The sequence below is a fragment of the Centropristis striata genome, chromosome 12 (genome assembly GCF_030273125.1).
Source record: "Centropristis striata isolate RG_2023a ecotype Rhode Island chromosome 12, C.striata_1.0, whole genome shotgun sequence".
Taxonomy (NCBI): Eukaryota; Metazoa; Chordata; class Actinopteri; order Perciformes; family Serranidae; genus Centropristis; species Centropristis striata.
In genome coordinates, this window is record NC_081528.1 from 24,376,763 (window position 1) to 24,404,627 (window position 27,865).

At 39.7% G+C, this 27,865-nt stretch overlaps 1 protein-coding gene across 2 annotated transcripts in view; it reads right to left on the reverse strand.

Annotated features, from left to right (window-relative positions):
• Window positions 1–10,141: 10,141 nt before the first annotated feature.
• ctnna1 (catenin (cadherin-associated protein), alpha 1) overlaps window positions 10,142–27,865 on the reverse strand; it is an 80,901-nt gene continuing 63,177 nt past the window's right edge. For both annotated transcript variants that reach the window (XM_059345638.1, XM_059345639.1), the window contains exons 16-18: window positions 24,784–24,889; window positions 13,396–13,530; window positions 10,142–12,060 (exon numbers count right to left, since the gene is read on the reverse strand). In XM_059345638.1, the coding sequence (XP_059201621.1) occupies window positions 11,770–12,060; window positions 13,396–13,530; window positions 24,784–24,889 (532 nt within the window). In that variant the 3' untranslated portion in view covers window positions 10,142–11,769. The remainder of the gene's footprint in view (window positions 12,061–13,395; window positions 13,531–24,783; window positions 24,890–27,865) is intronic.

A 27,865-nucleotide genomic window follows, 5' to 3' on the forward strand; every position in this document is an offset into this window, starting at 1 on the left:
AAAGTCAGATCCTTGGATCTGATTGTAACTGATGACTTGAGAAGATATAAATCACACTTGAATTGCAGCCCTGAGATGTCAGCCATTAAAATACAGTGCTGGGTACCTGGAATACATATGAGATGATTGGTAGTCAGCAATGCTGTATGACACTACTGGATTACCTTATGCAAAGGTGTTCGACTGAATGTTTAATACCCAGGTCTGTTTAAAAAGCTGTCAGGATGTATTTCAGTGAAGCACCAGAGGGTATCACTGAGGGAATCTTAACACAGAGAATAAAGAATATATGTTTGAAGCAGTTCTTCCTTCGGGTTACAGAAATCACCTCCACACAAGAGAGCTGAGGAGCTAATCGAACAAGTCCGGCTCAAGAAACTGGATTTAGGTGTTTGCAAATAATCTACTGGCCTTGACTGGAGACAACACCGGGCCACGGGGGAAAACCTGATAGCCACAAATCACTCCAGCCAAAAGTCAATTAAAGAGCCAGCTAAAAAGCATTTTACATCTAATTACATCACACAAATCGTCCTGGACAGCACACACATGTACACCACAGCCATTTATTTGCAATACAATGACAGCAGCCTTCACTGCAAGGCTTACAGTATTAAGCTTTTTTCCCCCCCAAGCTTGCGTTGTGAAAGGAGTTTTTAACATAATTACCTATGTCTGTGCCACTGCTGATTCTATTACTTTTTACTGCCTTTTTTGTGATTCCTTGGGAGCTGATTATAAAAAGTGACTCGAAATGAAAAGATAGTGCTCTTTTCAATGCTGGCACCATTTCACTGGATTACATAGCATCCAACTCTACAATGTTTTTCAGACTCACAACCCCAGGGATAAGTACCCGGGGCTCTGCACTCACATTAGAAAGAGGTGATTGTGGGATATAGATTTTATGTGACTGGTCTTAGAAGCCATGCCATGAAAAGAAGAAGGTATGAAAATTGTGTTAAATGAGGCGTCCGTGTGTGAGGGTGCTATATGAGGGGAAAAAACCTAATGAATGTTATGGCTGGATAAGATATTTCCACCTGTAATTTACTTGTTTAACCTGGAGTCTATGTTTCTTTTCATAACTAGGCTAATACCAATTTCAAGAGCATCATATAAAAACTCTCATTTTGAAAATTCATTACTGTAGCATTCAGTCACTGCTTTACCACCAGCAGCAGTGTTGGAATGTAACTAAGTGCATAAACTCAACTATACAGAAGTGGGAATCATCAGAGGCCCAACAATACGTTTTTACCCTAATATTTGAGTCACGCCACGATATTATTATGATTTTAACCATTTTGCGTTTTGTTGAGTATTGCGATATAAAATATTGCGATTTAACTATTTAACTGCATTTTGTGTCCACAAAATTAAATTCATTCAAGAATTGTTTTGTCAAATTAGAGAAAATTCTCAGTCTATTCACCTCACTTTTTATTTCTCCACAATGAGAGTCAAACCCACAGACTGACCAACATAGTATTCAGTCAAACTGAACTGAACTGATATCAAACACGTATGGACGACAACAACTGCAGCATTTTATCAAACTTTTCTCAACTTTAAGCTTCACTGCTCTGGATTTTTTAAATGAAAACATAAAAAAATCCTAACTTTGCAGCATGATTTCGACAACTTCCCGACATGATATTCTGACCAACAGATGTCTATATATTCCTTAGATCTTCTAGTTTCATATGATTCCAGTATCTCCAGTACATTCCTTAAAGTGTAGTGTCCCACCACAGCCTCTGGGGGGGAAAAAACTGCGGAAATATTGATGGCTCGCCGGAACGCTAAATATCGATACTTGGCTGCCATGAAACAATATAATATCGCCACACAAAATATTGCGATACTATGCTGTATCGGTATGGTGCATTCATGTGCTCCTCAGATGGTCCCATGGCAGGTAAGCCATGAAATATAAAAAGGAATATTTCAGATTATTCCAACACCACATGAATGCAGCACAATTGCCGTATTGCAATGTTAACGAAGGTATAAATAACTGCACAGTGTTTTGGATCCGCTCCATGATTTCACAGGTTCATCCTCTGCCTGTGTTACAACCTTCCACCAAGCTTCATGACAATCATGCATCAAGTTTTTCTGAAAAACTAAACAAAAACAGACATATGCAATATAATTGCACAACTGTATTTCTTTGTCAGCTTAGATAGTTACTTTGCAGATTCAAATTAATACAAAATATAAATCAACTCATGTTTTATGTAAAAGTAGCAGTTTTAACATTAAAAAAAACTGTCTTTGCATATTTTTTTTTCAATTGAGATGAATGCATTCTGCTTTAGTTATGGGTTAGAGAACTTTTCTGATCTCCGGGTTGTACTACTAAGTAAAAGATTAGAGTACTTCTTGCATGACTGATAACAGTGCTGAGCAGCTGAGTGGAAGCACTGCATGTAATGCAGAACTCCTCCTGATCTGTAGCTATCATGGCCCGCCATTGGCAGACTCATGCCTATAAAAAGACTCAGCAGCCGTAAGACTCAGCAGTCACAATAAAAATCTCCGACTAGCCGAGAGGAGAGGAATTCTACACTTTATGAGATGAACGCTGAGGAGATTGAAAGCCCCATACCACATCACTAATTACACTACTACGAAGAAAAGCAAAATGAAATCCCCCCAAAGGACAATACTTCCATTAAACATGATAAGTGGGTTACTGTGCCACTATAAACCCAACACAGACAGGCCAATATACAATTCAGCACCTCACAACTGTTACCATTTCTCCAGCTGGCCCTCAGGTAATTAATGTTCTCCCAAATTCCCAGCTCTCAGCCCGAAGCTGTGGCTTTAGGGGACTTCTGGAAACCTTTTTCCTCCAGACAGCTCCTGGCGAAATTTTTTTTATTAATGTGGAGATGTCATTATTAATGACGCCTCGGAAAGGTTAAACCCAGAAGGTCAGGCGAACTGATGGAAGACCTTCAAATTGGATTAAGTACATGCAATCTACTCCTAACTTTCTCCTCTTCTCAGTCGCCTCTAGTGTTTGTTAAAGGGACATTTCACTGTCTGTGCTGCTGATACTGTTGAGTAACTCATCTGAATGAAAAGATTATGATCCAACACCTCGTTTGGTTTCATATTGTACATCTGAAAACGTCACCTGTCAAATTATTCCACCACAAAGTCTCTCAGCGCGGCCAATAAAAGAGCCGCTGTGATGTATTTGTAGGCACTGGAGAGCACTGAAACCTGGTCTCCCCGGGGTGTCCAGCTGAACTCACTGGCCTCTTAGATCCTGTGTAAAGCTATTGACATTTTAGTAAGGACTACCTTATTTGGCATGATTGCACTGTGTGGTGTGGTTCACTGGTCCTTTCAACTAGTCATATTTAACATTTATCCTCCAACAGAGCCAAGTCTATCTATCTGAGGCGTCCACCATGGCACTGACAGATTTGCCAGTCCAGCAGCCTGTGTTTATTGCCTATTCGCTCTCACTTGGTTCAGGGCTAATACTTCAGAAGCCTCTCTATTCCTGTGTTTATGTACAGCACGGCTCAGACAGCTGTAAGTCCACCCACCCCATCCTCAGCAACCTCCACCCACGTCGTCCCGCCTCCCCCAGCCCAGGCCCTATAATTTTAAAATAATGGGAATCTCTGGGAAAAAAAACTTACTCTATTGATTAAACTGTCACGCTTGACCACCGTGATTGATAAAACTTCATTCAAACATGTCATGCGACGACAGCAGTTTGAGTGACACAGCAAAATACAAAACGGTAGGGAAACTAGCAGGAGGGTGGGTTGATGTGAGGGGCCGGTCTGTGCTGTCACCTTTGCATCATATCTGCATTCAAATGTCTCGTACAGGCACACTGAATCGTTTTACTTTACAAAGCCCTGGGAGATTTAGGTGTCCTGTTTCACAGCAGAGGAGAACCCAACCTCTTATCTGTCAAACAGTCTCTGGGGACCAGCTGCTATATTTACAGATATATAGTCTGTGGTGGGCTCTGGCTTAAACATGAGGTGAGCAATGAAACCAGGTTGAGATTCTATAAGCTCAGCCACATACCCTTATGCATACATTTCTAACATACCAGACAACTGTACTGCTAACTGTGGTTTGTATGAGTTTTTCATTTAAAAAAAATCAATTTTCCTGTATAACTGTGATGGGAGATACAAAGCACAAACCATTTTGAGGTTATGCCCCGAAAACCTGTTCTGCTGTTATAAAACTGAAAAAAACTTATAAAACTAAATATTGCACTGCGACACTAGGTCTTGCCCATCAGGGCTGTAAAAAACTACCCATACACTTGATATTGTGATAATGCATCAATTCTCAAAAGCACTGTTCATTTTTAATTATTGGTTAACATGCAAAGATTTGTAGCACACAGATTGCACAAAAGTACTGCCATGATGTTGGATGTTACAAAGCCTCTGATGAATGGAAACACACCAAGCCTATAGTATGCTTTTTTTACTCCGATTTTATGCAGATGATAGTATATTCTTTATACTGTACAGAAGAGGATTGGGGCAAGGTGGGAGAAAAGAATAATGACAGGAGGATTTTTTATATTCATTATGCAGTTTGAGAAAAAAGTTGAAATGTTGAGAATCAAGTCAACTTTTTGTGTTCTGTAAAGTTGGAAAGATATTCACAGATTCGTTGTTCCCATGTCAATAAGTCATCAGAGGAACAATGTTTCAGAGAAATGGCACGTCTATCCGAACAGTTAGGTAGACTGCAGGCTATAACCTGATTTTTTATCAATGTCATAAAATGAGCAAAACCACAATATTTAAGGGTGTAGTCGTACTAAAATCCCCTTGGTAGTAGGTTAATACAATTCTGCTTCAATGTATTTATGTGAATTTTTTAGACATAAAATTTGACATATTGAGGAAAATCAGGTTGTAGCTTGGAGTCTAATTTACCAAACTTAAAAAGTGAACTTAATTCTCGACTTTTCAACTTTTTTTCTTATTTCATTTTATTTTCTTAAAGCAAGGTGTTTCTTTTTTGCTAATGTTAAATCAAATTTTACTTTTAATAATCTAATAATCTAACTAATTAATAACCTAATTAATTAATTAATTATTAATAACCCCCTATTCTCTATCTATTTGCCAGTATGGATAAAATCCTCTATCACATTACATGTAATGTTTTACAGAGTTGCATGTTTACAAAGTTGCAGAAGTGCTGATGTATTTCTTTGAGCTAACACTTGAAAAAGACAATACATAAACATAAATAAAGAGGCACAGTTTGGTTTAATCTGAAATAATAATTACTTTGCATAAAATGCACATTCATGAATAAAAATATTATGGCTTGGATCTAGCTTAATCTACCCATGTTTTCTTGATAAATCTCTTTAATCATTTGGTCAATAAAATGCCGAATTTTTTTTTTTTTTTTTTAAATATCCATCTGTTTCAAGATCTGTAAAGATTTGTTATCTGTTAAGAAAGCCAGCAAATATTCACCCTTTTTTTTGTCATTTTCTGCTTAAAAATGACTTAAACTTATTATCAAAAGTTGATGACTCTTAATATGACAAATGATTCTATGTGTATAGCTGAAGCTGTGCAATAGATTCATCCAATTCTGACTGAAAAGAAGTTACTCTGCCCAGATAGTAATCAGCACCACAGCAGACTGGACAGCTCCACCTCAAGCAAGGCAAGTTTCACCATAAGCCTAACATTAAATAGAGAAAGCAGCTTGTAGTACAGGGCTATATTCATCTGGGATTAAAGGTATAGTCCTATGCATGTGAAATAACCTACAGTGTGTAATCTGATATGAGCCTATATAGTAAACAGGGAGAGTTGTGCTGGTATGGAATTGCACATTTTACACAAGACAGGAACACCGGACACCTGCAGGGGAAATGAATTGCAAAGGCAGACAAAAACTACTGTAAGGGATTGCAAAAGTTATTTTAAAATCCATCCATGGCCCTACAGGGACTCCATAAAACAAGGACAGTATTGCAAAGTGTTATAAGTGTATGCAAAATGTGATGGAGAAGTCAAAATAATAAACATGTAATACATGTGTAAACATTCCCACTGTGACCTCCAAGGGAGGACACTGATGGGGCAGAACACAACAGCAAAGAGTGTTTATTAGAAATCAATCACATTTCTGGGTACGTTGGCTTTACAACATTGTCTGTACATTGTGTACTATTTTAAGTCCCTACAATTTCATTGTCCTGTTAAGTTTGTTACCCACCTCTGCACGGTCCAGTGAAAGTAATGACTTTGGACAGAGTGGGTTACTTTTTTTAGGTTGGTTTTGTTTTCTTCATGCTCTAGAACACTGTCAACACGAGTCAAAGGCTACGTCAACACACAGGAGTCACTGAAATACATGGAAGATTTATTATCACCATTAACTGATGTGTGAGGCTTTTACAATTCCAGATTTTACTGCTTCTTTTCCTACAGGCAGACTAGTTCAAACCACCCCGGATATATTAACATTGTAGGAAGCAGATTTACTCCTTATGTGGCTACGAGTAATAGTCAGTGAGGGCCCACTTTACACAGAGATGAAGTGGAAGATTTATACTTTAAAATTCTATTCATGATAATGAATATGGGTAATATTAAATGGGTCATTATGGAGCTCCAGTCCTACAATGAATTAAAGGTACAAGCCTAAATACCACGGAGACAAGTACAGCCCATGCTGACTAGGTCAGTCCAGGCATTTTCTTTTCCCCATTCTCTTTCTCTTCTTTTTTTCAGTCAACAGTGTGTGCATGGTACCCCATACTGATTCATTTTGTAAAGTAAGAGTTCAGTAAAGATGTCAGGCCCTGGTGTCAGTGACATTTCTGGTGTGAGGAGGATAGTTTCAACTTTGTGTGCTGGTGCAAGTAATGTTCAGATCCTTTACTTAGGAAAGCAACAGCACAAAACTTTTCCTTGAAGCCGTTTTTGTACGGTTCTTGTTTACTAAAGACTCCAACCTCATAGAATCAGACGCCGCTTTACTTAGCAGATGAACCAGATGTGAGCATCCCGCTCTGTGCCACCAGCAACAAGATTTATATGGAGGCTTCAAGGCTGCTGAACAAGGAGAAACAAGCATGCTTCAAGGCCATCACGGGTTCTGATATCAAATCAGAAATGCATATACACAAACACATCAAGCACCAACATGCATGTCCTTCAACTGCACAGAGCAATGTATACAGCACATTCACATTCAGACCATGTGAGCAAAATCTGCAACACAACAGCAGCACTGTAATACTAGTGTTAAAAATAAAGCAAGTTTCACTTATCATTGAGCAGGGCTGAGGGCAGTGAGTGTAGGTGTCGAACCATCTCAGGATCACATCCCTCCAGTCATTAACTGGTAGAGCTCTTGCAGGTAATGTTTCTCTCAAAGGTCAGCTGGACTCCCGGTTATGCAACCAAGCGGTCCTTCAGTGTGTAAAGCATGACTTGCTGCTGTTCAGTGAAAATGTTTTTTATGAGTTTCTAATAAAATTTCATAGAAGAAATGGAACTGAAGGTGTCCAAAGTCAGGCCATGTGTGGTCAGTATTCCTTGTAGGCAGGTTAGGCCCACTGATGTGAGATATGGAAACACAACCAGCAGCATTTCTGCCACAGCACTAGCGAGCCTGACAGTTATTTCAGTCTGTCTCTGTCCTGATTTTGTTAAAACTGTGTCTCCAGACGTGGTTTAGATTGTCTTATCTGTCCAAATGCTCCACACAGAGCTCACCCTGATGATGCTATGGGGTTGGTTAAGCAGAACCGACCGGCGTGGTTTCGTAACATCGCGAGATTTCAGCTACCATCCGTGACAGGTAAACAAGAGAGAGGAGAGAGTACGGCTAGCCATGGCGTTAGCTCCACTGAAACGTGTTTATACTAGCAGTTAACGTTGTGTTTAACTTACAGTAGCCTGAGGTCTAGGTTTGTAACATTTTACGAGCAAATGATCCCGGTTTTTCGCCACATGTCGCTGTCGACTTGCGCATGTCTGAAGAAAAACAGACTTGTCGAATGTTCATTTAGTTATTTTTCTAATAAAGTACACGAAAGCACTCAAACATACTTTGACTTTCATTGAGCTTTTGTCCTAAGAATTCAAAGTAAAAAAATGACTTCACACCATATGTCAAATCAGACATGTCCAGTGGTTGAATGTAACTAAGTACATTTACTCAAGTACAAATTTGAGGTACTTGTACTTCACTTGAGTACTACTATTTAATGTGACTTTATACTTCTACTTCACTACATTTTAAGGCAAGTATTGTACTTTTTACTCCACTACAATCAGCGATTAAAGTGATTATTATTATTATTATTATTATTATTATTATTATCATCATAATTATTATTATTAAATCTCATTACATTATTTTAAGTACTTTAAATGAACCCTGTGCATTAAAACGCTGCTTACATAACTGCATACATAAATCAATCCAAATAATCATATTATATATTTAGAATATATAAAACAATCTGATTGGGTCCAGTCTGCAAGACGAGTACTTTTACTTCTGATACTTTAAGCACATTTTGATGCTCATACTTTTGTATTTTTACTTAAGTAAGTTTTGAATGCAAGACTTATACTTGGAGTTAAATAATTTCACAGTTTGGTATTTGTACTTTTACTTAAGTAAGGGATCTGAATACTTTTTCCACCACTGGACATGCCATGAGTATGAATTATTTCAAATAGCATTATCCACTACTGCAAAATGTGCTTGCACAGACTGTATGTGTGCTTGTGAAGTCAATGAATGCAATTTGGCTTTAAATTATCAGCCGATAATCTATCAGCTATATTTCCATTGTCCTAATAATAATGTTTGTTGAGTCCTTCTGCATCCTTCAAATTCATTGCTGCAACTATACACCCAGTTACTGTTTGCTGAATTGAGATGAAATATCTTGTTTTGTAGTTTAGACACAACACTGGGTCACAGGGGATGTAATGACCTATAATCTTACCCAGGGATTTTGTAACATTTTCCCAAAAGACCTTCATTATTGTGCAATCCAAACCATGTGTGAAAAGGTGCCAACAATGGTCAGCACCCATCTTATACAAGTTGACAGGAGTGACGTACGTTCTATTTATAGTTGCACACCTCTTAAGTATGATTACAGTTTTCATTTTCAGATGATCAGTATTGCTGCCATATGTTTTCCAAATATCTCAACCTGCACTTGAGCAATTGAGTCAGTGTTTTATGCGAGGCTACTCTTCACCCCTGGCTTTGTAATACTTATGCTGATTTATTAGTGTCAGTGCATTTACATCTGATGTGATAAAACAATCTGTAAATTACATCCTTAAGTAAGGCAGCGTTCAAGAACAATTTGATTGCCAAAGTCATCAGGCCGGGGTATTAAAATATTCTCGCTCTATTGCCACTATGATGCTGGCCATCCATTCCATATCCATTTTCTGTGAGTTGTGCAAAGTTATTCTGGGAAACTTAAGAAATCAAAATTTAAGTGGATGTAGATGAGTTAGGGTAACTTAATAAAAACTATCACAAACATAGTGCTACTCAAACTGGCCTGCATGTGTAGAAATTCGCTGTCCTCTCAATGATGAGTCACACTGACTCTGATGTGCGATTACTACAGCACTTTGGGAAAAATAGACAATTTATCCCGAATGCTTCCTTGCTTACAGATACATTCATCTTCACATTGTGCTCATTCTCCCACTGCATATTCTTCACAGGCTGGTAAAGAGACACCACTGAAAACTGAAGAATGTGTTTGATGTTAAAAGCTGCACTTATTTCTTTTTAAGAGAAAACAACCCTGTAAACAGTAGAGCAAGCCAATTACAGAAGTTACAAGAGCACACTGTATATAGCCCTCAAGTCAGTAATGCAGGCTGTATGGGAAGCATGTACACATAATATAATGCCTTAATTATGCACAGTAGCATATTTGGGGTTGTGCTAAAACTCATTTTACCTTTGAGAGCGAAAATTATTCTTTAGGGCTTTCGCTTTCCTTGTTACTACGCCACAAATCTGGTATATTGCCAAAGCAAAGGATATAAAAAGGGTTCAAGGGAGGAGATTAACATTACCACAGTCCGCAGATAAGGAAAGAAACTGGTTTTGTTTTAATTGTTTATTAAGATATAAAGCAGGCACATGAATATAAGAAACGTGTGCACTAATAAGTCAGCTCTCAATAACAAAAAAATCCACAGCAAAGTAGTGTGATATCACTCAAGATTCAAATCCAAACTCAAATACAGCAAAAGACAAACTGTCGAAATGCTTGGTTCTACAGTAAAAAAACAAAAATTCCACCTGTCAGACAATCATACATGCCCATCCTGCTATAGTTCACAGATGTCAATCGAGCAAAACAAAGATTCATCCCCCAGACCAAAGCAGCAGGGTTTCAAAGCCTTGCTGAACACCAATGCACCACTATGCAGCAGAATGCTATGTATGACTGGAAAACATCCCACAGTTGTTACTCTCTCTCCCGTTTCATTTTAAAGCTCCAACTTCTGGCAACTTGTTTCTTGCTTTCTATAAAGATTGTGCCTGACAATAAAATCTTGATTAGTGTTCAAGCGTAGGGACAAGGAATATAAACAATAAGCAGAGTTTAAAGTCAGTGAAATCCCCTCCTCTTCCTTGCCTGCCTCAAAGCTGTGGAGAGAAAACATATTGATCCCTCAATTTGGACACATTCTTACATTGTGGAGGGGTTTGGTCTCATTGACAGTTAATGAAGCTTGTCGGTTTGGAGAGTAACGACACAGGGTCCACTCATTGTTTAGCCCACTGGGTTCTCCCAGACTCTAAGGAGTTGAGGCTTATTTACAAAGTTTGACTCAACTGGGTGGATCTGTGTGCACATGTACCAGTTATGCTGCAAAACAGAAGGCAGGAAAGAATACTCTGTCACCTTTGGTTTGCTGCATGATGTTAACATGGAAAAAAGACAGAAAACACAACTTGAGATGCCTAAATTATATTTAAAAATGACATTTAGCAGTCCAAATGTTAAAGGGGGTAAAATAATTAGTCATTCAGCACTGATAAGTGTTTAGCCCAGTATAACCTTTTATATTCATAGTGGCATAAAGTATGTATAAAGTAAATGCAGGCACACATGGAAATATATCGACTTTGGTTCCTTAACGCTGAACCAAAGCATATTTAAAATCTTACCAGTTAGCCCAGCACATCCAAATGAACTACAGTTATTGCTCAAGTTAAAATAAGGCAGACAGATTTTTGCATAGTCGATATTTGCAGTACAGAAGATATTTTTTTACCATAATCAAACATTGTAGTGGAAACACCAGCGACGCCATTATAAAACTGGTTAGAATACAAAATAATCAAAAGCCTCTTGGAATTAGTTCTTAGTATTTCTATGAAATCCACTTCCCTTACTCCCATAAACAATGAAGTAAAATAAATGGATAATATATTTTTTTGAAAAAGAAAAAAAAAAGAATGCATTTGTCCAGTTGATTTCCCTCTAACTGCTTTTTCCAGAGAAGAGACAGTTAATGCTACAGACTAAAGCAAATCTGAACTTATGGAATAGAAATGAGGCAGTGTATGAATATAATTGGTCAAACAGCCAAGCTGTCTATATGCAAAGGTGGAACAAATATGATAAACCTTTTTCTTTTTGATAGAAGGACAAGCTCTATCTATATATAAACTCATTGGTCAATATTTTGTGTTCTCTTGAACCAGAAACAGGGGAGTTTAGATGCTATCCATGGCTTTGAACTCGCTCAGAGCCTGCACTGGGTTGATGTGCTTCTTGTGAGAGGATCTCTTCACCCTGTTGGTTTGGCCGTCGTCCTGCTTCTCTCTCTTCACCAGAGGTTTCTTCTCGGGAGCTTTCATCCTCCAGGAGATAGCCGGCATGTTGAGGGCCTCCATGTTTTTGCTCTTCTGGTACTTAGTAGATGCGACGTAGGAGGCCTTGACGGTGGACACCACTGTGTTCATCAGGTTCTTGGCGGCTTGGATGAGCGACATGGCGCTGTCCAGCTGAGTACGTGGAAGAGACGAGACAGAGCAGAGAAACCGTTAGCCTCTTATTTTAAAACTTTCATCTGTTTTGAACTTGTGTCGAGTGAAACCATGATGTTCCTGTCTTTCTAATGTCTTCCAGTTTTGTACTGCAAGTTTTCTAGGAGACTCGAGTGTTTGTACGGATGAGTTAACGACCTTTCTGAGTTTTTCTGGCATACAAACAGATGTGAGAAATTTGAGAATATTGAAAAAGGTCACACTAATTTAATCTGCACAATTTAATAGCCTCAGAGACACTGGTGACACTTGACTGGAGGTGTTGGAAACACGGGCTCATTTCAGCCCTACAGAAAGGAGGGAGGAATTCATTATTTCCTGCACACAGCGACAGCCTATTTGTAATCATTCCCTGGCAAGTAAGTAGTTAATAATGTTTAAAGGGTCTGTAAACACTGAGATTGTACAGTCTTATCTTAAGTAGTAAAAGGTTAAGAAACAATTGGGCAATATTAGTTCTTTCCTGTGCAGAGAAAGCTATTATGTCTCTTATCTGTTTATTCAATATAAAATATAAGCTGCAGATTACAGTCCAGAGAATAAATCATTAACTAATCACAACCAAAAGTCTAGTCTTAGTATTTTTTTAATTTATGTGAGCAACACCAGATAATAAAACTTTAGAAAGTACCTAATGCATTCTATCGATTTAATCATGTTTGGAGCTAAAGATTCCATTGTTAACAAACTCCAATTGTGTTTATATTCATTGTTTCCCATTGTGTGCATTCTGGAGGCTTCAGGGGAAAAAGACAATGCACTTCCTACCTTACTGTGCATGTTTACCTTTGTTATGTGAATGCTTTGAAACCTGCACTGTTTGTGGCAGCTCTCGGTCTTCTCGCTCTCCTCTTTTATTGCTATGTTGCCACCTTTGAAGCTACATTACTGCGAACAATTCTCACCGCCCGCTGAAGTCCTCAAAAAATAGTTCAGCACCCCATTTCGACTGCTCTACTACCCTTTAGTTACTGTGGGGGCTTTGGAAAAGTGAAACCTATAAACAATACACCTCGTGCAAGAACTACTTGTAGGAACAGATTTGTTTTTAAGTGGCTTGTATGGGTGATTTAGAAGAACTTGCACCAATTTTCTCTGATTAAGAATTTTCTGTTTAGCACAAACACAGTGAGTGGTCCAGAACTGCTGTAGGAGTTATGCACAGTTTTGCACTAATTGATTGTATTTCATTACTTTAAAGCAATTTTAGGTTTGAAAATCAAATATAAATCTTAAGTAAGAGAAGGTTATGTTTCTGCATTTGTCTATGTGTTAGAATGATGTTAAACTTACCCCAGAGACAACCAGCTCCCCTCCCAGGTTCTGCACCTCTGCCTTGACTTTGCTGCAGATGTTGAGCTGGTGGCAATACAAAGCAATACGCTGCAGGTAGGCCAGCAGGTCCTGCTTACAGGTAGAGTCTGGGCACTGTGAGGAAGAAAGACAGCTCATGTCAACTCATGTGCACAAACAGGTTGGTGGTTATAACACTACCTTACTTGCAGGTTGTACAATCAATCAATTTAATCATTCGCTGGTACTACACACTATATCAGGATGAGTTAGTAGCAGTGTGACAGGTAAGGTAGACACCCACATTAGGGCCGTGCTCAGAGCCAAAATGACAAACGCACGCCCACAACCTGGTAGATTGATAACTCATCTTCACAGGGTTAAGCACGATCAAGTCACACAGAATGCAAATTCTATTAGGAGGCAAACACTGCTGTCAATCAATCACTTTCAGGTGCTAGTAAAAATTTTGTGTGAAGTCTTTTTGGAAGCAAAAAAATGCTTGATCCAAGGTGTAAACAGCAGCCCTGTTTCTAGATAAGAAATGTTTTAAAAATGTAACAGAGTCGTCATCTTGCATCCCGCCAGGAGTTCTTGCGAGAAACAGGTTTGTGAACCCACCATCCCAATAGCTTAAACTTTGAAACTTTGAGTTTAAAAAGTGCAAATAAACTGCTTAGGGTAGAAGAAGCACTCAAACAGGCTTCAATAAATACAATTAATTCTCGAAGGAAACAAGCAACGGATGAGAGGAAGCTTAAAATCCAAGTGGAATACAAGTTATGCCGTCTTTAGCTTCAGTACTGCGATACATTTCCCCTCTTAAACAAATATTGAATGGTATATAGTTGCAAGAGGGATTTAAATCAAATCCTTCAATTTTGAATAGACACAGAGGCTCCAAACAAACCTCCTCACCTGTTGTCAGACTAGAAGGACAACGGGAGAGATGAATGAATGAGACCTCCGCCACATTGTTTTAGAAGTGATATCCAAGCACACATCCCCTCGTGTTGCTCCGGTAGCTCACTACGACCAACAAACAGTGAAGTGCAGTTTTATCTGTCTCATTAAATTAGATTAATTTTTGTAAATGCCTGAGTGCAGGATGAGTCATTAAACACTTGAAACGGTTTTACAGGAAGAGAAAATAAAGAGATTTTGATGAAAAGAAAAATATTTGATACAGATTAATTTTAACATATATCTGGCATATAACAACAGATAAATAATTAACACTGGGACCGTTAAACTGGAAAAAAGTATTTGTCATTTCACAGTGTTTAAAATGCGTGGCAAAGAAAAGACCGTAGATTCAATACAAAGTTGAAAAAGCCTCTTATTCTTGTTCAAACAACGCATTACAATATTGTAAAAAGTCAGCTAGGAACACAGAAAAACAAAATACATTGGAGCCATAAAAAAATCCATCAACTTCAAGAAATCCAATAAATTATCATAAAACCCACTTAAAAGTGGCAGAATGCAAAGAGCTCCACAAATGCATGTCATTTAGCATTGGCAATCTTTCTGAATTATTTCATCTCATCATAATTAGACTCTGGTTTTACCTTGAATCACCATTTCCAGTCTCTTTCCCTAGTTTGCTAAACAAGCCCCCTGCCAGCATAGTAATTAGGCCACAGTACTCTTGTTAGCTGCTCATCAAATGAAAGATGTAAACAGCCTGATGGGGCTGTGACGCTTTACATCAGAGTGTAGATCTCGGCAGAGTGACCTGATACGCTAACGATATGTCAGTAGCGATCAGAGTTGAGACTGACTCTGTTACAGATAATCAGAGGCTGGCAGCTTTTCACATCGCCTACTAAACTAACTATACCTGTGAAATGCACCGGGATGACCATGTGAGTGAGCGTGCCAAGAGAAAATACTGGCTCAAACACCAGTATTTGCAGGTGCTTGGCAGTCTGAAGGAGGAGTGCTTTGGCAGCTGTTAATTCTGAATGGAGGGAAAAGGTGAAAGGGAGGCAATAGCAGCCAATCTTTTAATTGATGGAATTTCTGCAGGAAGGAGTTGGAGAGGTCAGTGCTGACGAACAGAAGAGCGCAATAGAGTTTGTGTGTGTCTAGACAAACTGGGGAGGCATTTTGTCTGGCTGTAAGTGAGGAAATGACACAGAGGGGACATCTCTCAATACTGACCATTACCATTATTAATGTGCACTAAGTCCACAACGGGTAAAGAAACCCCTATTGTTTTCATTTTTCTATACAAAAGGGAGGAAGAAAAAACACCTTTAGTATCAAGATTTTGACACTTCAAACAGACCAGGACTTATGATGCTGCTAATCCTGCTGAGCGCGTCAGTATCCCTGGTGGGAGTGTGGAGCGCTCTGCTGAATATAGTGCACTCACTCCCAGTCATACAGGTACGCCTGCATGCATTTACACAGCCAGCACAACTGTGCTCATTCATACACACCATACATATAGTGGGGTTCTATAGAAGAATAAGAACATAAAAAACAATACAAGAAAAAAAAATTTCCCCATCATACTCAAAGTAACACACCTTATCTACATTAGGGATGGGAATTAAAAAGTATTTCCAGTACGTTTGGAATAGCTTCCATCAGTCCGATCCATCAGAACCGTATGCCTCTGAGCTTATCAATTCATTTTTATCAATGCTGGTATGTTTTTCTGACAGCTGCGCATTACAAAACAATGGCGTCAAAGTTGTGTCTGCTGCTTAAAGAATTTCAACAAGAAAGAGTCATGGCAGAGAGTAAGAAACTGTTCAAAGCTTGGCTTCATTTCACGAATAAAGATGACGAAAATGCTGCTTGTAAAATGATCATTTCAAGTGAGGGTGGAAACACCGGCAATAAGTTGAAACATCTTTCACATAATATGGGCTTAAACTCCAAGACAGCTATGTGCTTGACAAACTGAGCTGAAAAACTGTGCATGCCTACTTTTTTCCCACAAAGGAAATTGATCAAAAATCAATAAGGCAATAAAGAATCGGACCAATAAGCAGAATAGATAATTGCATTGGCCCATCCCTGATCTACATCCATAAAGACAAAGTAAAGATCCCAAACACAAATACAACTAAGCTCATTGCAATTATGTCTTCCTTTATTGAGAGCTCTATAGATGTCCACTGACAATATTAATAAAACCCCTCCTCTGTCCCTACCAGCCACTCCTGATTAATAGAAGGGTGGGCTAAGTAGAGAGGAGGGAAATGTAAGAGTTGACATTCTATTAAAGAAAGGTATGCAAGAGGAGATGAGGGGAAAGAGAGCTGGAGGGGATGATCATCATACATGGCTGAGAGACTGGAGAAAATGGGAGAGGGAGGGAGGTTAAAAAAAGAGGAAGAAACCAGAGAAAAATAAGTAGTTGGAGAAAAGACGAGAATGAAGAGTGAGCCAGAGGGGGAACAGTATGGAGGAGTAAATAAGGGCGAGAAATCCAACTGGGGAAACGGGACGTAGACAGGAGGATTCGACTGTAGTTGGGAGGGGGTTTAAGTAAGTAAGAGAGAGCGAGCGTGTGTATGTGTGTGTGTATGTGCACAGACACACACGTGCAATAGCAGAGACCTGGGATGAGGCTGAATGCAGCAGCCATGCTAATGAGGGCTTGGGGAAGTATTCAGACGGCTGAGAGCAGGGCACTGTGAAAGCATCACTTGTGCTCATACTCAGCTCAGCTGCTGGCTTCACTCAGCACTCAGGAAACTCTGCAAGGCTGCTCTGAGTGTGACATGTGAATACAGAAGTTGCACAGAGAAGAGACAAGAACACCTTGGATTGTTTTTGGTAATGCAAATAAAAACCCCTGTGTGTGTGATTAACTCTGGAGTTATTCACAAGTGTCTCGCTGACTACCAGCACTGTGCTCTCAGTACATCCACAAACCAGATGTATCAGTAGGTAACTCACGTTGCACAAAGAAACCTTTTAGCTCTGCTTTTATACTCAATCGTATGAATAATTAATAATGCACGTAACAAAAAGGGCATATTATGTAGGTGTGTTTGTTCACTTTGTATATGTATATATGTTAATGTATCTGCAGGCTGTGCAAACACTATTACACAGCAGTCATGGAGAAAATCACATCTTGCGTCACATTATTCAAACAATTCATTTTCATTTCACAAAATAAAATTTGCTCCGGTGTGAAAAGGAAAAGGATCATCGCTCCTCTTCCCACTGACTGATGCTCTCCTCTAATAGTGACTTCAACTATTAGAGCCCATCATTGTCTCTTTCTTTCCTCTGGGTGCTGCTGTAATATGTTTCTCAAGCCTGATGATAAAGCCTTTTGCTTTTCCCACATGCTGTGTGGCCAGTTATGGACTGGGACAGTTAACCTTGCTTGGTCAGCTACTGTTGAGGAATGGCAAAGGAGGGAGCTGGCCACTGGGGATATCTTTTCAAGGAAAACTAATAGAAAAGGTGAGTCACCATCTTTCAAAGGGAGCTAGCAGTACAGGTAGAAATGTCAATGATTCTTGTGGAGTTGTCCTTGTCTCTTCATTGCTGGCTTCAAGTGCCTCCTCAGAAAATAAAGGTGAAACGTCAAAGTTGGGTCAAATGTTAGCAGTTCATTATTCTAATTTGCTAATTGAATCTCTTAAGGAGCAATGCCTTACATGACTTTTAGTATATTCCATATTCATGAGGGTTTCACTTCATAAGTGTCTGGGTAGCTCTTACTAATTTTGCATCCCTTAGCATTTGAGCTATTGCTCTGAAAAAGGCTCAGAGCACCAAAAAGTAGACCAAAGCAAAAATCTTTTCTCTTAACACCACACAGCCCACGGAATAAGAAAAGGAAATGAGGCAATAAGAATGACAGAGCAGGATGTTGAACAAAAGGATTTCACTGAGCTGTGTGTTGGGTAATGTCCATGATATAAATGATGATCAGGAAGGTCAGATCCCATCATTGGAAATGCCACGCAGTTTCGTTGAATTCCATTATACAGAGACAGAGCCACTGTGCGGCTGCCGCCCAGCGCTGACCTTTCAGAACGCATCACCCAGAGGAAATGCCAATTTCCAATATTTACTGACAAGGCAGCATTCTAATGTGGAGCTGCCAGCAACCTGTTGGAGGGTGCCACAGGGTGGTCAACACAAAGGTATTTTCTGATGCGCTTTGTTTTTCAGTCAATTCCTATCATGAGCAAATTGATATTCCCACTGTTCTCAGATCCCAGTGAGGTGATTCTGAGTGTTTTGGCTTTGTGTTCTTATTGGAGGGACTTACTCTGCCTGTTGCTTTATCCTCCAGACTTTGGCCCTGTTGTTGACAGTATGGCCAAACAGCTCAAAGGAATATGCCTTTTTTCCCCAAAGGTAAAGCGATAACTATGCCTCAAACCTATAAATCACCCCATGTCATAATGCACTGACAGCTAAATTTGTTCTCCTGCCACAGTTAAAAGACAAGTTCAAAACAAACACAAAACCTTCACTTAAGCAACCTTCACTGTGTGGTGTTGTGGCTGGATTTTCATAGCTCAAAGGGAAGGGAACAAATCCAAAACATTAGACCAGCCAGCACGTTTCACCACGTGGCTTTAGCGCCGTGACATACAAAACATCTACCAGGGGGATATAAAAAATAAAAAAACAGACATTTGTGTGCCTGTGTGTGCGGTAGAGGGTTGTGGATAATCAACTGTGCCTAACCCGAGAAAGGACCTTCAGGACAAGAAGCCATTGGGAACCTTTATCTGTCATTACACCTCACAACTGCCACGGGGGCTGCAGGAATGCAGAGATACATGTACTGTATATGTGAGTGTGCTGACTGGAATTGGGAAAAATACTGTGACTGAGATCCATGGAAGGGTTTAAAGGGACAGTTTACCACTAAGTCACAAATACATAATTTTCCCTCTTACCTCTAGCGCTACTTATCAATCTTTGAGTTGCATTGGAGATGTCCGTCTTCTCTCAAATATGTGGAACTACATGGCGCTTTGCTTGGGTCAAAAAATACATTTTAAAAACCCAACAGCCATATTTAGTGGGGAAATCATGACCCAGTTCTTCCAGAGAATCTACAGACCATGTAGGAACTATACTAGAAAGAAATTAGCTCTTCCATAAAACTCCTCACAACAAGTTCTATTGTTTATTGGGAAAAACTGAGTTGTGATTTCTGTAAAGAGACATGGCTGAGTATTTTTTTCTTGAAACAAAAGCAAAGCAAAGTTCCATTATATTCAAGAGAAGGCAGACATCTCTACTACCAATACCTCTAACAATATGCAACTCTCGACTCAACCCCAGAACAGCATAATGATAAATAAAACAGGTGAGGATTTTTTTTTTTTTTTTATCTATTTTTGATTTTGGGATGATCGTTTCCCTTAAGGAGATACAGGAAATAAAGCAGTGGAAATATCATTCAGTTACTTTAGGCAAAGACTAAAGTAAAAGCTGTGGCATCCCAAGGATAAGAAATGATCGATTCCAAGTCTGTAGACACTTCGAGTTCAATACACTGTAACAGACAATATTTTAATACATTAAACAGAATCGAAAACTTGAAGAGTTAGAAGTGACAGTGAATACAATGGTAAAAAAAAAAAAAAAAAGACTGAAAATTGTAAGTGAAGGTAGACAAGATGGCTTCAAAAGCACTGAGGAAAGTGAATTATAAAAAACCCTGCACTAAGAAATTTAAAAGTTCTACTGCTGGATAATAACTTCATAACTTTGAACAGAGCAGACTTCCTATTCACATGACCCCTGATGTAGTTCAGTATGCCGATTCTTTCAGTGCACGGCCTGGTTAATGGGCTTTACAGTTAATGTGCTGTACATTAGATTGTGTCAGTCTGGTGCTGATAATGTTCCTGTTAAAAATAAATCTGCCAAGCTCTACCAATATCAATCAAAATTCATTTCAAACAGAATGATGATAGCCAGATCTCCTCTCCTCACTGCATCTGCTAAAAAGATGCTCCATATTTGCGTGGGGCCAATTCAATCACACTGGCTCTTGGGAATGTTAATGTGACACTGAAGCAGAAAGAGAGTCTGGCTATAACAGGAGGAAATCGAGCTGGGAGCGAGCCAAAAAGACTGACTTTAGAGGTAACCACGGGGACCAATTAAATGGTCCTCATCAATTTTTAATGTTAACGCTGCACCTGTCAGTCAGACATTTGACTGTAGTACTTGTAAGCAAAACTGATAACTTAACACGGGTGCAACAGAAAAGGTAAGTACTTACAGGCATGTTAAAACATTTATACATTAACTTTTTCACATGCAGACTTTGACTTAAATGTGGCCTGACCCTGTACTGCTCTTTGGCTCAGTTTATATCTGACTGATATCAACTGAGCCAAAAAGCAGTGGAAACCTTAAAACCCTAGACTTGCACTTGCAGGTTAAAAGTTAAAAGACTGTACCCTAAGGCCTTTAAAGCTATAGCTATACAATATTTTGCCTTTTCAATCTATGGTCATAAAACCATCTCAATACAATGCTAGGTTATTCTTTTTATGTGCCTCCCAAATGTATATCCACCTCTGGGAGCACTTTTGTTAGCAAAGGGGAGCTCCCGCAAGAACACACTCTTTTTAATGGGCCTTCAGGATTGACAAAAGCATTAAAATATTGAATTACCATGGGTAAACGCCTTTCAAAACAATCAATTGGGAGTTGATAAATTTTCTCAACCAGCAAATAAGGTGGGCTTCACTTGGTTGGGCTGAACTGCAGTTTGGCTGAGGGCTGACCCTTGAACTGCTGAGCTGAGAATTTGTGGACTCTCTGGGTGATTTTGCTTCTCCACTGCAGTAGGTAATTTACAACCCTGTCTGCTGTAAAGCGTCTAGGGCCAGAGCCGGGATTAGACTGTGACCAGCAACAGAGCCCATGGATCACCATAAATCTCCACTGATTGAATGCAAATTGGAAAAGTACACTATGTATGTCAGTATACATCATGAGAAGAAAGCTCGCACAACAAACACACACAAACGCAGATTGCACATGCCCATTCTCTAAATATGCAAGCCTTATTTTATGTGCATGTGTTTGTATGTGTACATGCAAGTGTTTATGTGGTGAGCAGGCAAGCAGCAGAAATTTATGGGCTACATAGTGGCTAACACATTTGCATTATAAATCTCAATTACATAGCATTATTTGTTTACCAGCCTGCTCAGATGGAATTCTCATAAGGTGCCCTGCAGAGGAGGGTCATAAATTCTTAATAAACTGCAGTGCAGACCTTTGTACGGCACTGACCTACATCCTGCAGCTCATCTCTGCACTACACTCATTTCTTTAAACTTTAATAAGGCTCTATTACACATATTTAACTGTTTTCCAGTAACCCCAAACTAGACCATGTCAACCTAAACATCTCAGTTGAACACAACATGCACATAAGAAAACACGCCATGACACAGTCTTGCAAAGGAAAATGTGTTATAGGATGCTGTGCTATCAGTCTGGGACCATCTGCCGATGTGTTTTATATGAGGAGTAAACCCTCATGGGCCCTCCAGGCCAGAGGCACAGAGCACAAGTGATTAATATGCCTAGGTTAATGAGCAGTCCCAGCATTGCCTTTGCTCCTCTGACTCTGTCAGTATGTGTGCATCTTAGTGGTGATTCACTTAACTGTGGCTGCTGGAGTATGTAGACCATCCCAACATGCCATGCCTTTGCTTTAAGTAGGCCTGTGGCATCTCCTGCTTTGTTAGAGATATGGCCCTAAATATAAACTGCCTGCGTAAATAAATAAATTGAAAGAAACCCTGCCACCTGGCAATTATACTGCTAATTAAAAGGCGAAGCACTCTTAATGGATTCATCTCTCAGGAGGGATGTTCCTCTCTCCACACAAATGCACTCCCCCATCTTTCTCCTATCTCTCCATCATTCTCCTCCCCACCCCATGTCCATCCCTGGGAGCCCAGTCTGATGTGTTACGGGTGAGTGTCGCCTGGTCTGCTAGTGTTTTGGTCTCTGCTGAGAGAGAAAGGCTAAGAGGGACAGCTGGATGGGTTCAGAGGCTGGAGGGGTCCTCACTCTTGGCAAAGACTTCTGTTCCAACAGCCAAAGCTCTTCATTTATTCATACTTTGAGTGCTTCAAACCCCCAAATCCCCTAATAGTGTACACACACACATACACAAACATACATATACACAGAAACATTTGCCTACAAATAGTTGACAATGGGAGAATGAAAGAGTGACACAAATCTAACACATCCATACACATGTGCTTGTGGAGAGGCGGGCCAGTCAACGGACGTGTTCACATGTAGTCATACACACAAACTCATACGCACACTCACACACCTGCACAGATGCCCATCTGTTTTCTTTGGGGGATAACACTGTTTTCATTAAAGTGAATAAGCATCTTCAAAAGCGGCAGTGAGGCATTAAAAAGTCACTTTCCAGAACGGCTTATTCCCTATTCAGATGATTCGGATGCAATTAGGTCAGAACAGATAGGACTTTTACTTTGTGATAGACGTGGGTTTGTACTATTAAGGATCTGAGGTCACCTTAAATAAAATATCAGACGTGCAGGGCTTATGGAGGCCAGTAGCTCATTATGTCAAACTATGAGGGAGAAATCTAAATGCAGATGTTTCCAGTATGTGTTAGCATAATTGAAACCCCTTGTCATGCAAAAGTGCTTAATATACCTCTTGAATGTATAACCATTTCTAACATTTTTTATAAGCGTGGGTTATTTTTACCAGAATCAGTACATGTGGAATATACTTCACCCCAAGTGCTCCATCAACCTCAAAACATCTCTTTTCATTATACAATAAAGACCTAGATAAAAGCTATGATGTAAAAGTACAGAATCCTTATATCAATTTTTAACCACTGCCTTGTGTAAGCAAACCTGGACTGTTTAGAGAAAAGTATTCAATTATGGTGCTAAATAGATTCAAACAGATTTGTTAATGACCAATGCATAGCATTAAAACCCATGTGTTGTAGTCAGCCCTGAAACATTCAACTCGAATCAGCTCATTACTTAACAAAGAGGCATTATGCTGTTTCAACGTTTTGCCAACATATCAGTAGAGATGTCAACAAAAGCAGAGCAAAAGAGACTGGCAACGCCTCCAATGTTATCAAAATTGAAATCTTACAACAAACATCTAAAGCCAGTGTGTGCCTTTCTGAGCGACTGTGTGTTCTTGGATAGAAATAGAAGAAACCCACAGCTGCTATATCTAAACCACAGAAGCAACCGATGTCTTTACAGGAGAAGACCTCAATCTGACAACCATGTCTTGTTGCAAACATCACAACTAAACTCTTCCATGATTTAACAACAAAATGTATACATATTGCAGACACTGAGCCCATAAGTCTCTGCCTAAGAGAAGGCAAATGAATAAGTTGGGGGATAAATCATGTACAGTGTCTCCCTGAGGAGTGGTACAGTGCAAGTATTTAAGTGAAATATGAGGCCATGGATAATTGAATGTGTGTTTCCCAATGTCAAGGACCATAGTCTCTGGGGTAAGGCATAGATGTGGAGAGATGATGGAATCGGGAATTGGGGAGTGGGAGATGGAAGAATGAGACAGAGGGAGTGAGTGTTTGATCCAGAAAGAAATTGGCAAAGACTGGTAAGGGGTGTCTCATGAATAACACAAATCATAGCAGTTGTTAACATCTGAAGGGCTCTGCTGCGTGAGTCTTTTACTTGGATTTGCTCCAAAAGGTTAAAATGAGACAAAATGTAATAATAAAATAAAAAGCATTTGTGCAAAAAAGAAATGACATGAACCGGATGTCAGTGCGTTACTTTCTTTTTGTATACAGCTTCTAAAGTAATAAGGGCACCGAATATTCCATGAGAAAAGTTTGCCTCCTTTTCATTGGTCTTTAAACCTTGCTTGCACTCAGTGCTGCTAAGGACAACATTTAAAAACAAAAGGAAGGGGTGTCAAGATGCAATCAGTATGAAAGCTTTGCTTTTTCAAACTCTGCGTGAGCACAACAGCACGCAGCAATGTCAGTTCCTTCAGCAACACAGGAGCGGAGAACAAGTTGTGCATTTGGGTAATGAAAAACTTGTGTACCGAAGTCAAAACATTCATGACTTAGTAGATAGTAAATGTAAGTTCCTTGCAGTGAATTAGTGACCATCACAATGATGAAATGCAGCCCTAATTGATATACAACTGATTCCCATTATGTCTCACAATTTGTGCAACAAATTAGTAATTTTCTCTTATTTGTCATTTGTTCTGCTGCACTTGTTGCTAATTTATTGTGGCCTTACAGTGTCAATATGGCACAATTCTAATTACAAATTGGGGTCACTGGCACAAAGGTGTAGTCTACATCAAACCCTTCGGGACAGAGGGTCATTAACGACTTACATTGTCAGCGATGGTGCGGCCCAGCTTGTCCATTCGTGATCCTGCCTCGGCAATTTTCTTGGCAGCGCTGATGACATCAGACGTATTCTTCAGTGGCCCTTTCCCCCTGGAGAGAAAAAGTGGAAAGATCAGTCACTGTTTCTGATCTACAGCAGCCTCATTCAATATGCAGGAGAAGCATCTCACTCATGAAGCATCTGTTTGTTTTGGAAGGTTGTTTTCTTCGGTCAGAGGCAAGTCTGGCTAGAGAAGCATGAATTATGGGAGTAGTTGAGGGGAAGCGTCACAGAAATACATGTGTATGCTGGTACACAAATGATTCCACACATAGAAAACATTCTGGCACCATATTACTCAGTCAAAGCTGAGTACATTTCATAAGCCAGGGGCAGCCTTCACTTTCCAGGCGGTCCTTAAATTCTGGGACCATGGTGCCGTACTATCATGTGCTTTTGTTGCAACATCTACCCCCTTACAAAATCAGGTGTTTCTAATTTTTTCTTGTAATTTGAGGATAATATAGATGAAACATGTATGCAACATGCTTTACCAAAAACCAACAGCACTATCATATTCAGGAATGATTTTGATTTGACCAATCTATCACCCAGAGTGGCAGGTAAACAAAGGGGGCATTTGAGAAACGACTAAATTGTTCTGAGAAAATGTCAACCTAGTTATCAGGAGGCCAACCTAAATCTGGAATAGCAGGTGGCAACATTGCACCAATATCTTGGATGGCAACCGGCGTAAATCTAGGAGAAAAGGATTAACAAAGATATGATGGGCTATTTAAACAACAATGTGGGGTATTATTGTGTGCGTAAAGGAAGCAGCCCATGAGAGAGGTTATTTGCAAGAGGATACTATTCACCTACCAAAAGTAAAAAGGTGATTTTTCAAGTGAAGACAACCCCATGGTGGGGAGTTATATGAGAATTAAAAATGGATAAACATAAGTTTATATATCCACAAATATTAAATGAAATTTTTTTTTATGGGAAAAAAATCATTCGTTTTCATTGGTAGGGGGTAAATAATACAAGTGGCTGGTAGAATCAAAGTTAATTCCCAACACTGTTTCTGTCACAACAGAAATTCTCAGTTCAATCTACTTGGCCCCTTTAATTCAAGCAGCTTTGAAGGGTTTATTAGAAGGCTAAGACACAAATCCTACTGGTTTCATGTCTGTTGGCAAATAAATTTGCCCCTAAAAAATGCTACACACACATTCACATAGTCATTTGTATGGGACAAAAGGAGGCGAGCCAAAGAAACAAATTAGAAAAAAAGAGATTTTAAAGAAGTGGGATGAAAGCATATTTCTATTTAAAACATTGGTCATTGTCCTAATATTAAACATCCATCTTTGACACTTGTATAGCCAAACAAAGCCTGTCCCACCACAGGTCAGTCCAGCCTGACCTGACCCACTGTAAAGCTTGTCAGCCATTTGGGTTTTTTTCTGCCCCCACAAGGGACTCTGGGACACAGTTGGCAAGAGGCACAAATTGGATTCAAAGCTGCTCTCTCCAGGCTAAAAAATGAGCCATCCAACCCAGAACAGATGGAATTTTGTGTTCTGTTCTCTCGCTTCCTCTTCCCTCCCCTCCCATCTCCAACCCTTCCCCTCTCTTGCTCTCCCTCTGCTGCTCTGCTGTAAAGCAAAAGCAAGTCAGGGTCCTCGTGGAAGAGGCCACGCGTCAGAGCACAGACTGGAAGCTCCCCGGGGACAAGTCAACCCCTGGAGACAGAGCTGGAGGCATTGTGATGGGTTCTGGGGGAAAAAAGCCTCAATGGAGTGTGTTTAATAGAGTGTTGCTAGTATAATATTGTAGTTTGCCTCAATAAAAACAGCACATCACAATGCATAAATACAGCAACCACTGATTTCTCCCTAACCACTGATTCCCCTCCTAAAAATATCCCTTGTTTTAGCCTTGAGAAATAAATGGCCAGCTGCTCAATTTCCTTTCCAGTCCTGCCTAAATGGCTAAGTACTAATAGGGAAAAGAAAAAAAAGGGACACAAAGATACAAAAGAGAACACCTGACAGCACAACACCCTTGTAAGATTTTTCATAGTGGATTTGTTTGTGGAGAAGAAACTGGGGACTTCAGGTCTGGTGACAGCTGCAGGCCTCCAGATGGGTGTTAGCCACATCGGACACAACACTCCACAGTACAGGACGCTTAAAGACAGGTGGCTCCCAAATATGTTGCATGTTTCCAAACCACACATGCCTTATTCATGATTGCCGCCATACAGCCATAAGGGATGCAGGAGTCGAAGAGAATCGCTCTCACTCTCTGCAGATTTGTCAGGAGAGAGGTCCAGAACAATTACCTCACACAGCATTAACCTTGGCAGGGCTTTGTGCCAGCTCAAGGTTCAGAGGGGCAATAATTTGGGCCCGGCTGAATTAGCCAGCAACTGACCTTCCTTGTGCTACTGCCGCATATGAGAGTCAAGGCATAATGTGAAGATATATATTCATCCTGACAAACATCTGTGTGTGTCAAGTCAAACACTCACACTGGCATATACAGGCTGCAGCCTGAGAGTGCCAATAAGAATAGCCACAGTACCAAGTTGTGGTATTAGTCCATAAATTCAAACTCTTAGAGTAACTGCATTATTAACAACACAAGCACAAGAAATATTCCCACAACTATCTTTAATAAACTATTTCTTGAGGCAATAACTGGGCATCGAGAATATAACGTACTTCAGCATTGAATGTGGCTTTATTAACCATCACTAAGATCAAAGGCATTAAATAGAGACATATTATGCTCATTTTCATACTTTAATTTTGTGTTTCTTTTATAATGTCGGTCTGAATATACCTTTATTCATCCTCTGTCTGAAACACTTTTTAAGTTTTAAGCCCCCTCAAAAAAAAGACAGTTTGTTCTGACTGGTGACTGCAGCTGCACTCTCTGCACCATCATTGCAGCAGGTGAAAGACTGTAGTGTACTGCACTGTAGTGGAGCTTTCTGTCTATATTCAGTATAGGTGTGACATCAAAACAGAAGTTACAGAAGTTGTCAAAAGCCATAAGATGTGTGCATTTCTCCA